Below are 16,776 nucleotides of genomic sequence, written 5' to 3'. Positions count from 1 at the left end.
AGGAGGTGAGGTTCACAAATTCATTTTGCAGTTTGTTTCTCTGTGATACACCTCTGAAGATGCCAGCCACCAATGCAGGCGAGAATGCTCCCCAAAGCTACTGCCAGATCCCAGTTCTGTCCACATAGCCCGGAAAATCCACAACAACCAGTTGAATCTGGCCGTGAAAGCCTTTGGCAATACAAATAACCAACACTCTCAGCAGGATTCTCATACAGTCAAATAACAGTCCTTCTTCATGTATAGAGCCAGTTTCTGTGATCTACAGCATGTTCTCTATTTCTACTGTCCTCGCTTAAAGAAACTGCTTTGAAATAATAGTAAATATTCTTCCAGACTTTGTATTTTGAAGCAAAATCTGGAAGAATATTTGATACTTCTCCAAAGAATTCTTGCTGCCACCACCCTTGAAAGGTCTATAAATCCAGAAAATTCCTTTTTAATTTACTGTACATTCTATGGTATTCATTCCTGTGACCAGTGGAGCTTAAATAGTAGTTATAAGAACTAAGCAAATATTTTTTCCTGAAAACTAAAAGGCTTATACATCAAAAAGTCTGAAAAGTGTTGCTTTTTTAATCTGGTTTATTTTTGTCTCCACAAACTTCCCCATTTTTGCAAATAAAATCTCCACATTGATGTACTATACCTTTAAGGCAGTTGTCTTAGGCCAATTATTCATTGGTGCTCTGCCCCCTACTCCTCACAGGGATTGATGGCTGGCATTTCCCTAAAAAAATGATAGCAGCATGCACAAGTTTGATATAAGGAATATCGTTATTACATTTAAAGGGCTAAAAAGAAGCCAGCGATCTTCAATCCTGTGTTGGACAGGGGAGCAACCCAAAAATGAGGGCAGGCAGAAGGCACCTCCTCACATGTAAACAAGGAAACACAAGGATGCCCCACTGCAAAATTACTGCAGGGTGAGGAGCATCATGAGAAGTGCTCCATGAGTAATGGACCTATGTGCTAAACTAACTCTTGAGGAGCCAGAGGGATTGCAGCATTGTGCCACTGTGGTTTAAAATATAAGTTATCTCAAGAGTAAAGGCAGCATTGTTATGGATGATATTGTTTATTCTTTGGGAATAAATTATTCTTATGTTTTTTTAATTTTGATTTTTTTAAAAATCCTAAACAGTGCAAATGCTAACAGGAAACACATTGGAAATAGAATTTGTTTCCCAGGTGGTGTATAAACAGTATGTGGGGATAACAGGAAAAGAGGCAGCTCATTAGAAAAAGTGAAGTCTTTTCAAAACATATATGAAAACTTTAGCATTGGGAGTGACATAGCAAAATTATTACATTTTTGTCCCATTGTCAGAAAATATATGTGGCTCTTCCCACCTCCACTTTATCTTCACAACAACCCTGTGATATAGGTTCGGCTGAAAGAGTGCAAGTGGTCCAAAATCAGCTTGTAAACTTCATAGCTTTCTATACAGATTTGAACCAGGGCCTCATAAGTTGAGCTCTAATACTCTGAACACTCCATAGTATTGCAGTGTACACAGCATCAATTTTATTTCCTTTTTGGTATTCTTATAAAGAATATTGGAGTTCCCCCTTCTTTTTCTTCCCATTTTCACTTTATATTGTTTTCTGGTTAATTGATAAGGATGAAGAAGATTCGTTTGTCATGAAAGCCATCATTCATGCCATCAATGATGATAATGTCCCTGGTCTTCAACATCTCCTGGGGTCTTTGACCAATTATGATATCAATCAACCCAATAAGGTATGTTGTAGTTCTCTGGAGATTTTTCTTGCTAGACTGATTAAGCAGTAAAATACGACCATATCAAAAGCAAATGAAAATTATCATCCCAATAGTTGTGAACCAGCAAGTGATGTAGGCTTTTGGAGTTTGAGTTTGGATTTTTGTTTGTGTATTGTAAGTGCCCATGTGCAGTATTTCCTCGGTTGACTCTTCTTTCTGTTCTTATATTTAAAATGTAAGTTTTTCCATATAAAATCCCATCTATTTAGGCCACATTTCATTGCTGAGCTAACCTTAAAATGTAGATTTTTTTCCATGATGTTTTGTTTAAATTCCTCTTAAACCATTTGTTTCTGTGTCTTTGTTGAACCTTGTATGCAGTTTTCTCCTTCAGTGGGGCTTCGTCATCCACGCACGGTTAGATCACGCTTACACCCCCTACTGTCCAAGCAGGGCTATAGAAAACTTTCTCCTCCTAGTACAGGGGCGGTCCTGCCCCTTTCCCTCCAGTTTTCATAGCCCTGCATCTGAACAGGTCACTGTTTTGGAGCAGCTCAAAGAAATGGAAGAGTCTGAGAACCTCCCAGGCCCACCCTCCTTGAGGCCAGCTCTGAAGTCTTCCTTGGAGTCTGAGGTCTGCATGCAGAGTGAAGATGAGATGACTCCGATCACCCAGAGAGTAAATATACCAAGTGGGGATCGAGGCCCCTGTACCTCCAGAGGAGTGGATCAGGCTCTTCCCACGTGGCTGGGAAATGAGTCTCCTGGGGACAAACTTGGTGGGAAGCCACCATCATTTCCCTCTTTGCAAAAGATGCCTTCTTCTTCAGCCTTTCCTTGTCCTGCCCTGCTGGCTGATTGGGCGGGAGATCCCTCCTGGTCTCTTCTACAGCTTTTACTGGCGCAATAAGCACAGCTAACACTAGGGGGGAGCCCAAGGAACTGCTGAGTCACCAGGCATCTGAGAGTTCCTGTGATCTGCTTTCCCCTCCCCTCAGGGGTCTAGAGGAAGGAGAGCCGACATGCGGCCAGGGAGCGGGTCTTCAGCTTCAGCTCTCCATGCAAATAGGTGTCCACCCAGCCTCAAAGAGAACTATGAGAGGGAGAAGAACTTCGTGTGTTCCATTTCTCCTTTGTACAGAGGCAGAAAAGCCTTGCAAAGGAGGAAGCTCTGGGATCTGAGCACTCAGACTGTTTAGAGCAATATGGACCCAGAACAGACCTCTTCAACCAGATCTGACCCAGACTTTTCAGATAAGGAAGAAGGTGAGTGGTCTGAGTAAAGAGGAGGATCCCCAGGACAAATCTGCCAGGCCTTTTTCAAATGAACATTTCAGCAACTGCTAAATTACAGTTGCCACCCTAAAAAAAAAAAAAAACCCAGCCAATCCTATTAAAGGATGCCCCTTTCCAAGCTGTTTCCCAAAAGTTACAAAAATTACAAAGGTGCTGTTACCAAGCACTTTTACTCTATCACAGATGAGGCAATGAAAGAATTGATGGTCCAGTTACCGCAAGGAGCCATTCTGACCAAGGATGTCAAGAATGCTTTAAAAGATCTTTTCAATAGGAAAAATAAAATTGCCCTCAAAAAAGCATCTGAGGTGATATCCCTGGCTATTAGAGTTCAGTGCATTCTATCCAGCTTCACCAGAGCTTTTATCATTTGGGCAGATAATTTACAAAGGAACCAGAGAAAGAATCAACGACTCTAAAAGGCTTCTTACTAAAGATACAGCACACATTGTGGTTTATTGCAGACTCTCGGGACGTGATGCAATTCTGCACAAGGTCTCAGCCACAACAGTTCTGGTTCAGAGGAATCTCTGGCCCAAGGCCTGGAAAGTGGACTACTCTACCAAGGCCAGCCTTTCAGAAGAGAAGTTTGCAGGCAAGCTGTTATTTGGGACCACAGCCCTGGATTAGGTGCTGGTGGAAACAAAAGATCTTTAAATAATAATAACCAGCTGAGGTCGTCTCCGTGTTAATCAGCACCTTGGGCACCATTCCGAAAATGCTAGGGCAGCACTTCAAACACCTTGAAATTGTCAAAATCAGCATCAACAAGGCAGTCTTGCTGGTAATCGTATGAATACTATGCCAACACATTACAACTTCCTAGGCCTCCGAGTGAGGCTTGAATTGTAATGAAAGGCCAACAACCAGCTAAGAACTGGTAGCTATAAAAATAAAAGAAGGAAGGAAGGAAGGAAGGAAGGAAGGAAGGAAGGAAGGAAGGAAGGAAGGAAGGAAGGAAGGAAGGAAGGAAGGAAGGAAGGAAGGAAGGAAGGAAGGAAGGAAGGAAGGAAGGAATAGGAAAAGGGTGGAAATTTTACAGGGGACCATCCAACACCTCATAGATGTAGGTGCAATAGAGCCAGTCCCTGTAGCATAGAGAGACCAAGGGTTTACTCTTCACAGTGCCCAGATAATTGGGGGAGTGGAGGGCAATCCTGAATCTCAAGATTTTTACAAAGGTAATGGTCAGCTCAATTGCCTTTCTCTGCCTCAACAGAATACTCGTCTACCTATGTAAATGACCTTCTCAGTCTACTTGAGAACACACTAGAAGACAATCCATGTGCTGTCATAGCTTCTAGTTAAAAGGGACAAGAGCTGTTTAATTCCAACAAATGCAATTGTTCACCTAGGTGCAGAGATCAGCACCTTGAAGGGCAAAGTGTTCTTACCCAAGGACAAGCAGGTATAGATTCAAAGGATGTTTTGGAATATCTGAGGTCTCATGACTCTAGAAGCTCTCTTGGGACTGTTCATCTCAACGATAAGCATCATTCGGTGGACCAGACTGCATTCAAGAATGCTACGGTTCACACTCTCGCCTTCCAGAAGGACACTGGAAGGTGATTGCACAAGATGATTCCTCTTCACAAGGCCTTGAAGAGGGATCTCAGGTGGTGGTTTAAAAAGGGGGCACTTGGTACAGGGCACTCTATTCATTCCACCAGAACAAATCACATTAACCACAGTTGTAAGCAAGACAGGTTAGGGAGCTCACTGCCTGGGCTTGGCAACTCAGGGTAGGTGGTCTCTTCAAAAAAGGGACAGAAGCATGAATTGACTTGAGCTTCAGGCCACACATCTAAGGGTGGTAGCCCTTCAGTACAACCTTCAAAACAGTTAATTCAAAGGGGAAGGACCGCCCGTGTACTAGAAGGATCAAGTTTTCTATAGCCCTGCTTGGACATTAGGGAGCGTGACCTAACCATGTGTGAATGACTTCGTCTCACTGAAGAGACCTTCATGGTAGGTTCCAATTCATCTGCCTCTACTTGTGCTAGCTACAATGTTTTTAGAATTTTTAATTCCACTGCCCATTAAAGGTACTCTGTTCCTTAAATCATGGTCTGGATTTGGAATTCTTCACTTTCCAACATCTCTGCAGTGGGTATGTGGCTTGGATTCTGTAGTACATTTCTGCTAATGTGTGTGGGAGTTTCTAATTCCCTCCCTGTCACTGCAGACCAATTCTCCCTTCATGCTGTTCCCAAGCCTCATTACCACACAGCAGCATCATTTGGGGGAGCATCTCAGACAGTAACAGGACAGGAGAAACTACAAAATCCTCCTAATAAAATGCTTTCCATTAACAGAGATTTACCACATGATCCAGGCTCATATTTCCTAATTTGTCACCATAGTTAAGAGTGGCTAGGTCGCTGCTCTAGGTAAAGCCTCTTATAGTTGGATGGGCAATACCATTACTTACTAGCCAATTACCCTGCATCTTATATTTGTTTTTGATTCTCTGTATTGCTACAATTTTTTATACTGTTATTTTATTGCCAAGTGTATCTGAAATATCCAACTGTGTGGTATAGTGGTTAAGAGCAGATGGACTCTAATCTGGAGAACTGGGTTCAATTCCCCATTCTTCCATCTGAGTGGCGGAGTCTTATCTGGTGAACCAGATTTGTTTCCCCACTCCTATACATTCCAGCTGAGTGGCTTGGGGCCAGTCACAGTTCTTCAGAACTCTCTCAGCCCCACCTACCTCACAAAGTGTCTGTTGTGGGGTGAGGAAAGGAGAGGAGCTTGTAAACCCCATAGAGTCTCCGTAGAGGAGGGGAGGGGTATAAATCCAAACTCTTCTTCTTTTCAGCAGCACAGAGTTATATGCGTGATACGTACTTCAGAAAATTTAATGTAATATTTCCATATATCCATTTGTCCTATAATCTCTGATGAGAGTGATTAGTGTTTAACAGTTTATTGTTCACAGCATGGGACACCTCCATTTCTGATTGCTGCTGGATGTGGAAATATTCATATGCTTCAGTTATTCCTACATCGAAGTGCCCGCATTGATGTCCAGGATAAGGTAAGTAGACTGTGGACATTGCTAGTTTTTTAAATGTGTTTTTTATTTGAAATGGATTTTAGAAGCTTTGCATAGTTTTGTTGACTACTATTACGAAACATTTTCAACAGGCAGGATCTAATGCCATTTATTGGGCATCTCGCCATGGTCATGTAGAAACTCTGAAATTCCTCCATGTAAATAAATGCCCTTTGGATGTAAGAGACAAGGTAAGGGCGGAAACATTTATTTTAAGTACTTTTTAGTATAATTTTATGATAGGTGTAAACCTCACCTAATTGCTTGCCCTAGACCAGAATATTAGTCAAACCCATTTGCTGAAATTTACTACCTTGAAAACTTCGGTAATAAGGAAATTTTAAATTGCCATTGGAATGGCCCCAAGAAAAGGAAATTGTATATTTATTTATGTAGAAAATTTAGAAAATGAAACAATAAAAATACAGTTTGAAACAATACCATGCACCAATTAAAATAACTCTATAAACAAAATAAACCATTGCAATAATCTTCAGTATTTCAAAACAGTAGCTATAACACTAGCACACAGGTAGATTAGAGTTGCCATTTGGACAACTTCAAAGGGTCAACCCCATCTTGAGTCTCCCTAGAACCAGGGTCTGCAACCTGCGGCTCTCCAGATGTTAATGGACTACAATTCCCATCAGCCCCTGTCATCAGGGCCAATTGGCCCTGGTGGCAGGGGCTGATGGGAACTGTAGTCCATTAACATCTGGAGAGCCGCAGGTTGCAGACCCCTGCCTAGAGAATTGGAGGAATGGGAGTAAAGAATGGCTGGAAAATTATCTCCATGGTGACACAGAAGGAATACCCTGCACCTCTCTGGTCTTTACCATAGAAATTAGGGAAAATGCCCAGAAAACCAAAAGTAATGTCATATCTTCTCCAAATCACACCCTCCTCATGCACTTCCCTCAAAATATCCTGGCATTTGCCAAGATGTTTCTGGCAACCCTAAAGCTGACATAAATATAAAACAAACATGTGTTGAACTGGAAAGAGAACAAGGCAAGAAAATAAAATTCAGTTAAAAGCCATTGTGAACAAAATAATGTTTTGGCTGTTCCAATTTAGCAAATTGCAGTAGCAAAATCAACTACGTCCTGTATGTGTGCTACCCTCTATATCAGGGGTCCCCAAACTACGGCCCGGGGGCCAAATGTGGCCCCCTGAAGGCATTTATCCGGCCCGCCAGGTATGGCAGTGATGGCTCCATTCATGTGCAGTGGGGCCCTGCTCTTCCCTTCCCTCTCAGCTACTCCATGTGTTGCTCTCAGGCTTTCTGTTCCGCCTCACTCCCATTGGCATCAGCCAGCCTGGCGAATCGCTCGCTGGCTGCTAGGGAGGAAAGAACCCAGGAAGATACCTGATCCTGGGTTAGATGGAATGCTTCATTGGGAAAGTTCTGGTTTTTTTTTTACAGGGGAAGGTATTCCACAGCCTCCCCAACAATATTTGGAGCCCACCCTGTACTTGACATACTTTGGTCACTGTTCTAAAAATAGACCATGACAGAAAGGCTGAAAGGTGAAATCAAACATTTTACAATCATTTGTGCATAGGAATTTGTTCATAGTTTTTTTTAGTCCGGCCCTCCAACAGTCTGAGGGACAGTGAACTGCCCTCCTGTTTAAAAAGTTTGGGGACCCCTGCTCTATATGCTTATGTAAATATGATCATCTGGTGTTCATAGAAAGTCACTATAACTTTCTGTCATAATCTGGCAGCAGTAAACATTGTGGCATGAGAAGTAACAGCAGCATGTGACTGTCTTCTAATTACAGTCAGGGGAAACTGCACTCCATGTGGCATCTCGTTATGGTCATGTTGATGTAGTACAGTACCTGTGTAGTATTGGTGCAAATCCAAATTTTCAAGATAAGGTGAGTAGTAACGCCTTTATTTCTCTGTTAAACAAGGACATGTCCTACCATTTTGTAAATTTAAGTTAAATCAATTCACAAACATTAAAAAGTTAAAATTGTCTCATCTACAAATGACTGGTTTGCAGCATTTATTTGTGTGCAGAATGCACAGCTGCATATGTGTGTGTGTTTAATATTGCAAAAAATATATATCTAGGGGGATTTGAAGCCTCCAGAACTATAGAACTGATCCTGACGCAAGCCCACGTTGCAACTTAATACATAAAAGAAATGCCAGCTATGATCATGTGACACTGCATTGCAAGATCTCTGCCACCATTTAGGGGGTAACCCCAGACCCCATCATCATTTGGTGATGGAGGGGTTTGAAGCTGATGGCTTCCCTAAGAACATATACGATACATATTCCTGACTTGAGCTTGTGCTCAGTCATACATTATAAGCAAGCCAGCCAGCCAGCCAATTGCAAACAAAGCCACAGCCAGTCATCATTTCATGTTGAACTTCTCCTGTGCTGATATCATATGTCTTGCTGTCTGCTGTGACTGGCTGATTCCAGCTATGTTTTCTTCTGTGCATCAGATGATTGAAATTTATTACAAGTACACAGAAATTATTGAATCAACTGGTTCTGACTGAGAAATATGCAAAGATATGCAAATAAAACCCAGTAATTGGAAAAAGATTGCTATTCTTAATGGTATTGCATGGGGATTTAATTAAGTACAGTTTAAAGAAATTCAGTCTCCTTTTAGAGATCCTATTTTTGCCATGGCTGAGCAGTGATACGTTCAATGCATTATATTACAGTGACACCAACCATTTAATTATGGTAGGAATAAATTATAATCTTGTAGGGTTTATTCATGTTATATTTGTGGAAAAAATAACTGGAAATATACAAAGAAAAAACACTGTACACTCTGTAATGTTTACTGGTAAGGTTGGGGCAAGGAGTAAGATGCACAAATTAACTATCTCTAATATAGATATTGCTTGGGATCTGCAAATAATATTAACAAAAGCCAAGTGTACAACCTGAATCTGGCAGTATAGTTAGAATAAGGCTTTTAATTTGGCAATGTGGACCTAGGAAGAGATTAATTTATGCAAGCAAAATAGTGTTGATTAAAAAATTGTACATAAACCTTATTAATAGCAGTATTATTTTATAGGAAGAAGAAACGCCTTTGCATTGTGCTGCTTGGCATGGCTACTACCTTGTCACCAAAGCACTTTGTAAGGCCAGTTCTAATGTCAATGCTAAAAATAAAGAAGGGGAAACACCACTCTTGACAGCCTCAGCAAGAGGTTACCATGATATTGTGGAATGTTTAGCAGAGCATGGAGCTGACCTTGATGCAACTGACAAGGTTAGTTATGGTTGAATGAGTCACATTTCTCAAGGAATTTCTTGTCTTAACTAGTCTTAACTAGTATGGATCTATATGGCTTTTTGTCATTTAATGAAAATTCTCTAAAGAGCAGAATATGATACACTATGAAAGATTGATTTAAATACATTTAATGTGGAATAACTGTTGTTTTATGTTAACTACATTTGTTAAATTCATTTTAACTACTTTTTATGCATCTGGCATTCACATTTTAGGCAGGAGGCAGTGAGTGTGCAGGGTATTGGCAGGGAAGTCAAGAGAAGCCACCAAACCAAGGCAGCAAGCAAGTTGGGCAGGCAGGCAGCAGTGTGATTGAGGAGGCCTCTGGTAGAGAAACCACAAAAATCAGAGAAGCTATGTTTGTGCTAGAAAAATGTCAACCAAGCTGTTGACTTCAAACACACACATAAAAATTAAGAAGCAGCTGAAGGCAGGCAAAAGAAACAGCAGAAAAAAGAGGAGGTGCCAAAGAAGACAGAGGGAAGGACCAGAATATGGTGACAATAGTAGTGAGAAGCACTATTGTATGAGGGGGGGACATTATGGTAATGATGGTTAATGGTAAAGCTGCCCAAGCCCATCAGCTGGCTCTGGTGAAGAGAAGAGAGGTGTGATAAGTGAGATTTCCCTTCCCCACAAGTCCTCCAATTGAAGAGGAGTGCATACAGTCCCAGCAGACAAACTGTTAAAACCAAAGACTGGCTGGAAAGGGATAGAGCAGGTTTCTTCTTTCCATCCATCTCAATATTCTCAGTGCACCTGCTAAGACTGCTCCAACAGTTATGTGCTCGTCATCAGTGGTGAAGACATCGGGCTAATCAATGAATGGAAATGTAGAAGTCTCTCCCTTCTTTTCTAGCAATCCTTGAAGCGGTGAGAGCTCACCTGCTGAGACTATCCCAGATGGCATACTCCAGAGCCCCAGCAGTTGATAGAAAGGGGAATAATTGTTGTTTTTTAGCTTGTCTGAGGATGATAGCAAATCTTGCACTCCTCTCATTTTTTGAAGCCATCATCCGGCAACCAAAAGAATATCTGCATCATTTTTTTGCTGGTCGTCAATTGTAACTGTATGATCTTCAGCAATCAAACAGATCTTCAGGAGATTCCTGGCCTGCATCTGTACAAACCAATCAGCCAAGAGAAGACTTATTAATCCAGACTCTAGATTTACTATTCTTACTATGAGAGATTGATCTACCATCTTAATTAAAATGCTCTTCTTCTTGGGTGGTGTCCTTCATTTTTTGAGGCGTCAGGAGATGCTCTATACTGGGGAAAAAACAGCACTCTTAAAAAGTGAACATGGAAAAAAAAACATTTTAAGCATTCTTCCTTGCTGTTTTCTTATTTTCTATTTTCTTCATTGTTTTATTCACTGGAAACATTTCACTTTCAGAACCAAGGGTCTCCTTTTGCTTACCCGCTCCTAAAAGTTACTGCCTGTAAAAGAGTTCTATAATATTTTAAAAATTGAGAATTGTGTAAAGCTTATCACAATGTAAGGAGCATCATCATCACTGGTTTGTAGTTATTTAATTTAAGCTGTTGCTAATTTATATTATTCTGGATTTTCTCCAATGCAGGAATAAACCGGTATTTAAAGAATTACTTCAAACAAGCTCGGGTTTGCTGAGAGAGAGAGTTCTAATTTTATCCCTTCTAATAAAGGATCTCCCTGTCTTATGTGGCATTGGTGGGAGTGGGGAAATGCTGCAGTTAGAGAAACTGAAGCTACAGATTCTCTTTGAATGCAGAACTTACCTGCTCTGTTCTCTGGATCTTGGCCATAGAACATTTCTGTTGGAAATACTGTTTACAGTATAACAAATGGTTCCTGTATTTGTCTGTGTGCATTTAGGATGGACATATAGCCCTTCATCTTGCTGTCCGAAGATGTCAGATGGAAGTCGTTAAAACACTCATCCGTCATGGATGCTGTATAGATTTCCAGGACAGACATGGGAATACTCCTCTTCATGTAGCCTGCAAAGATGGAAATATTCCTATTGTGATGACACTCTGCGAAGCAAACTGTAACATTGATATCACTAATAAGGTAAAAATATCCAAATGAATTATTTTTAAGAACTGAATATATAGGTAGTGGAATATCAGGAGAGGGAATGCAGACATTCTGCCCCAAGAAAGAAGTGATGTTCCAAGAAAATTACATTTTCCCAGTACTCAAAATGCAGGGAGGGGAATTTCCATGCAGTCTCTTTATTCCATTGCAAGGATTAATGCTGCATGGGCTGGGGTTTCTCTGCAAATGTACATACAAAAAATAAAATTAAACCCAGGCAGGAAGGGGAAATCCCTGCGGAAATGGCAGACAAAACAAAAAGGTTTTACTTGCTGGCATTAGAAAGGAACAAGTGAGTCTCTCTGGTGAAAGAATTCTACAGCAAAAATAAAACACACTAATGCAGTACACCTGGGCTGCACTGACACATTGCTGGATATTGTGCTATAGCAATAATTCACAATTGAACTGTGTTGTGGTCACACAGAAACATCTAGCTGGAAATCACTGCTGCTGCACAAGGATTGTACAGTACCCAGCTGTGTATGGATGCAGTCCAAGCATAAGAACTGTTTTGCATGTATTGTTGAAGGCTTTCACTGAGAGATGTGAAAGGGGGATGCATGCATGCATGCAAGGGGGGAAAGCACCCAGTACGTCCTCTGCCCCGTCCCGGAACACTCTCGCCCCGCCGCTGGAATGCCCCCGAAATGCCCCCGAACACACACACACACACATACACACACACCCTTGGAGCTGTGCCTCTGCTTTCACCCAGTGGTTTTGCATGTTTTCTGCTGTAAAAAAAAAGAGAAAAAGTAAATAGCATGGCTTGCTCTTTGTGCTTTCATGGACTCCTCTTCAAACAGTCCGTAAAAATACACCTCCGCAATTTTCACTCCAGCACTCTGATGATTGCAATGGAAAATGATATTTTTGTAGTGATAATTTGAATTACTCTGATGCTGTCTATACAGCTCTACACATGCATACAGAGATATATGTAGAAATATTTTAAAAAAATAGTTTTAAAAGGTTGATTGGCAAACAGCTATTCTGAATAATAGTTTATATAAAGCCCATTTTTAAAAGTTAAATTTCAGAGTCTTGTTAAGAAATATTGAGTTTAAAAGTATTGTTCTGCCTCCTAAAGACACCCTGTGACCTTCTGTGCTATAGCACACAATAGAAAAGTGGATTTTTGACTGACTATGTATCTGGATTATTTTTTAAATGTAGGAGTTGCCAGCTACCATGTAAAAAACTTACAATGAGCTCCCCCAGCCAAGCTCACCCTGTGTCAATGTAATCCTGATTGAGCAATTAACTGCAGAGCCATGATAGAAACTGTTTCAGGAAGGCAGAATTCATACAACAGAAGATTTGATTTTACTGGTCTTTAGCCTCTAAAAAGTACTGATGCTGCAGAGGCTTCCATATTCAGAATGGTTTGTACCCCTAGGTTCTATTGCATACTTGTCCTTGAGAGTGAAATGTCCTTGAGAGTAAAATGTATTTTCAGTACCATTTTAGCATTAAAACATCATCAGGATCAAACCTTTCAAAAGCAATAATGATGAAGCATTCAGATAGCTTATAAGCTGTCTTATATAGTGTCAGCCTATTAATCCTTTCAGCCTAATAAAATCTACTTTGAACTAGCATGAATTCTTTGGTGTCTCAAGCAAAGATCTTTTGCAGTTCTGCAGCCGAAGATCCTTTATCCACTGATGTAAGAAATTACCTAAACGCTGCTAATTGAAAGTGTATGTTCAGCCACCAAGCCTTTTCCCCTTCCCTTTAACTTATGCTTCTTTCTCTGCTACTTCTCTGCTTCTCTAAAATTAATAGAGAAAGGGTCCTAAAGTCTCAGCAAGGGGAAGGAGAAGGTAAGGTAAAGTTCACTCTTAAAAGTAGGAGGCTGTTAGCATTGCACCTCCTAAAAGCCACCCCTCAAGGTTAGTGGAACTAGTATGGATGAGACACAGAGAGTTGCAGTTGGATAAAATAAACCCCTTCTTCTTAGTCCCATAGAAACAACCCTTCAGATTCAGGCCTTTTTTTTTTTATTCTCCCAATATGGCATGTTACAAACAGTGTTTCTGTAATCAGGCAGAGAGCCTTCAGTCCCTAAGAATAATCATACTGAATAATTTTAAAGAAAGAATTTTCATACAACTGTTCTAAGGGATTGAATACTCTGCAGAGTGTAGCATCGAAGTGTATTAGGACATTGAGTACTTCAGTAAAACTGACATGTACCCACTGGACTTCTGTACAACGTTATTAAGACATCAGCTGAAAGAAATAGCTCTGGTTAGACAGGAATTAGTAGTTGTGAAGGACAGTTTTCAGAATACTATGTAAATGGATGCAATGGATACTATTTTTAATATGATTTCAATAATGTTGCTGTAAAGAGCTGAAAATTAAGACCTGGAGCTGCACAAAACTTTCCGATGGGTTCTCTTGCAGCGCACTCATTCATTGAAATTGTTGGTGCTTCCTACTGGAGTGTTTTGGGAATCATCTAAGTAGGTTGTGGGAGGCTAGAAATTAAAGTGAAAATGAAACTGGTGTGTTGAGAAGCTTTTAGCTGTTTTATATCAGTCTGAACATGTGTCTCTTTTTGCCAGACAGCCCTAGAATATTAATATCTCAGTTGGAGTGTTGCTGAGCAAAAGTTTATTTTCCTTTTTATAGTATGGGCGCACACCTTTACATCTGGCAGCCAACAATGGAATTCTTGATGTTGTCCGGTACCTCTGTCTCAGTGGAGCTAATGTGGAAGCCTTAACTTCTGTAAGTATGCCCTCGTGTTGTTTGATATCTTGTTTTATTAGTAGGAAAAAGAAATGAAAAAAATTTGGCATAATGCAAAAGTGTTTTCCATTGCAATTAAAAAAACCCAGTTTGGGCACATTATTTTGACTTTAAATTATTATTAGTGGCCTTGAAAACAATACACCGTCCTTCTTTGTGAGTAACAATGCCTTTTCTGAGAAATAGCTTGCTTTTGTTTCAGCAACTTACTTGTTAGCCATTTTTCTAATATGTCATAAAAACGTATCAATGCTAGTCAGGTTTTTTTTAAGTTGCTCTTCCGAAAGGCTTTTGGACTGAAATGAAAGTTATATTTCACAGTGTGTATGTATGTGTGGGCGAGTGAATGAATAAGCAAATACGCAAGTGAGCTTGTACAGCAATTACTACTTGTCGAGCCGATCTGCACTGCTGCATCCAATCAGCACCACCTGCCATCTTTTCCATCTCACCAGGGTTGAGTAATGTTCCTAAAATAGGCTTTCTGAAGAACTGATGAAAAACCATCAGCTATCACATGCATCATTAACTAAGTAACACATATCAGCATTTTCCCCATACAACAGACACAAAACCTGGTCAGCCAAAATTTCTAGTACATCTTTACACCTTGCCCCTCAGAGCAAGAACCACTAAAAGTCAGATAGTACATTTTAAAGTTACATGTAAATAAACATTTCACTTTAATTTACTATAACTACAAGAGGACTTTTCTATGACATGGGTATCTTTTAACTTGTTTTTCTTATTCTTCCCACAATGCCTTAGACTCAGTGCCTACGTCAGTAGCAGGCGGGGTGGGGCAGATGCCAAGGTCCACCTCAATGTGAAATAATTGTGTGTGTTTTTCTCACATCGCAAACTTCCCACCGTATTAGAGTGAAACCGGCAACTTTATTACTTCATGGTGATGGATGCAAAGCACTCATCAATGTGCCAAGGGAAATTTGCCCGCTGTAATAACACACCCTTCCCCTCTCTTTGTTAACAGCAAATTAGTGGACATCAAGGAGAATTTTTTCAGAATTTCTGCTTGTCACAAATACTACAGGAAGAAAGTCTTGCACGCATTGTTGTGGGCAGGGTGACAGAGTATGGATTCTTGTTGTCTAATATTTGTGTCCAATGATGCCAAAGAAGTGCAAGCCATTGTACCAGGAAAACATCAGACATGCAACCCGCCTGACACTATCCGCGTTACCAAGGAGGAACAAGGAAATTTCTGATCTACATGCTGATGACTTTCACAATAAGCCACTAGATTTTCATAATTAATGTAAAATAGGCAACATTTATCCACTCCAAATTCCAGAATTTTTGTTTTCAGGTATCCCTTTGACTGTTCTTTGGGTAGTCTCCTGGCTATTAAATGCTTCCAAGTCAGGCATGAGTTTTTTACTGACCAACAGATAGTCTCCAACCTGCATGAATCTCCAGGGCCTCTTCACCTGTTGTTTACTGTGTCCCTGCTGCATGATCTTGTCTTGAATCATATCTCCAGCGTGACTTTAATGTTTGGCAGTTATGATAATGAGCAGTTTGAATTGAGCCTGGAAGCAGATAAGCAACCCAGGCAGTTGACACAGCACTATAGTTATATATTCTGGATAGCTGACCCAAGTCAGGAATCTGGCTGACCCAATTGAAGCTTTTGAAATGTCTTCAAGGGCAACCCCACATAGAACACCTTACAGTAATCCAATCTGGAGTTTATAGTAGTGTGGATCAGCATTACATAGTCATTCATTTGTATTAATTGATCCATACCCTATGTCCTAGTTAACTATATGATTATAAAGGTTACACAAGCGCCCCCTACCAGTGGGTGTTACTATTGCACATCTTAGTGTTTGCGTTGGTTCCACATTGTTTCTAGGTGCTATTTGGTGTTCTGGGCGAATCTGTGTTGTAGGCTGTGTAGCACGCACTTGAAAACCTTTATTAAAGCCGGTTTCCTCATACAAGTGTTTCACGGCTAGTGGTAACAGTGTAAAGCATTATTGCTTGAGAAGGAATTTGCTACTCACTGAGTTGGCACTGGAATCAGCAAGCCCCTGGCTGACTTTGAGATTCTGGTCTAGCAGTGTTGAAGAGGCCAAGGAAGACACTTACTTGTGTCTTTCCAATGCACCACTTGGAAGGCCATTATTAGGGTTGCCTTAACCTTTTGAATGATAGCAAGAAATGGCAAGGAAGATGAGGGACTTCTGCATATAATTACTGATGTGCTCTAAGAAGACTATTTGACGGAGTTTAAATGAAGCTCATTTTATCTCACTAGATTTGGAGCTGACAATTCAGAGGGGGCAGTGGCAGGCTAAGAAGGAACCTTGTATGAAAGCCCATTTATAAATGGATTAACAGGGGAGCTTCATACCCTGCTTGCTAAAAATATGTCATTTTAGACAACCCAGTTGTGCGCAGAATGCAGAAGCAGAAAACAAGTATCTGCTTAATGCTGCCTGCTACTAATTATAAGACCCCAAGTGACTCTTTGACAACATCAGCATTCTTTTAAGAACAACTTGCCATAGTGGTGACTGATAAGTTAGAAAAGG

General features: G+C 40.6%; 1 protein-coding gene across 2 annotated transcripts in view; it reads left to right on the top strand.

Moving 5' to 3' along the window:
* Positions 1 to 16,776, top strand: part of DAPK1 (death associated protein kinase 1) — a 96,472-nt gene that overhangs the window by 57,501 nt on the left and 22,195 nt on the right. For both annotated transcript variants that reach the window (XM_048502932.1, XM_048502931.1), the window contains exons 12-18: positions 1,625 to 1,744; positions 5,967 to 6,065; positions 6,176 to 6,274; positions 7,871 to 7,969; positions 9,148 to 9,345; positions 11,231 to 11,428; positions 14,099 to 14,197. In XM_048502932.1, coding sequence (XP_048358889.1) covers positions 1,625 to 1,744; positions 5,967 to 6,065; positions 6,176 to 6,274; positions 7,871 to 7,969; positions 9,148 to 9,345; positions 11,231 to 11,428; positions 14,099 to 14,197 — 912 coding nt within the window. The remainder of the gene's footprint in view (positions 1 to 1,624; positions 1,745 to 5,966; positions 6,066 to 6,175; positions 6,275 to 7,870; positions 7,970 to 9,147; positions 9,346 to 11,230; positions 11,429 to 14,098; positions 14,198 to 16,776) is intronic.

The sequence above is a fragment of the Sphaerodactylus townsendi genome, linkage group LG07 (genome assembly GCF_021028975.2).
Source record: "Sphaerodactylus townsendi isolate TG3544 linkage group LG07, MPM_Stown_v2.3, whole genome shotgun sequence".
In the NCBI taxonomy this organism is placed as follows: domain Eukaryota; kingdom Metazoa; phylum Chordata; class Lepidosauria; order Squamata; family Sphaerodactylidae; genus Sphaerodactylus; species Sphaerodactylus townsendi.
The sequence above is the reverse complement of the archived record's forward strand: the minus strand, read 5'-3'. Positions and strand labels throughout refer to the sequence as shown.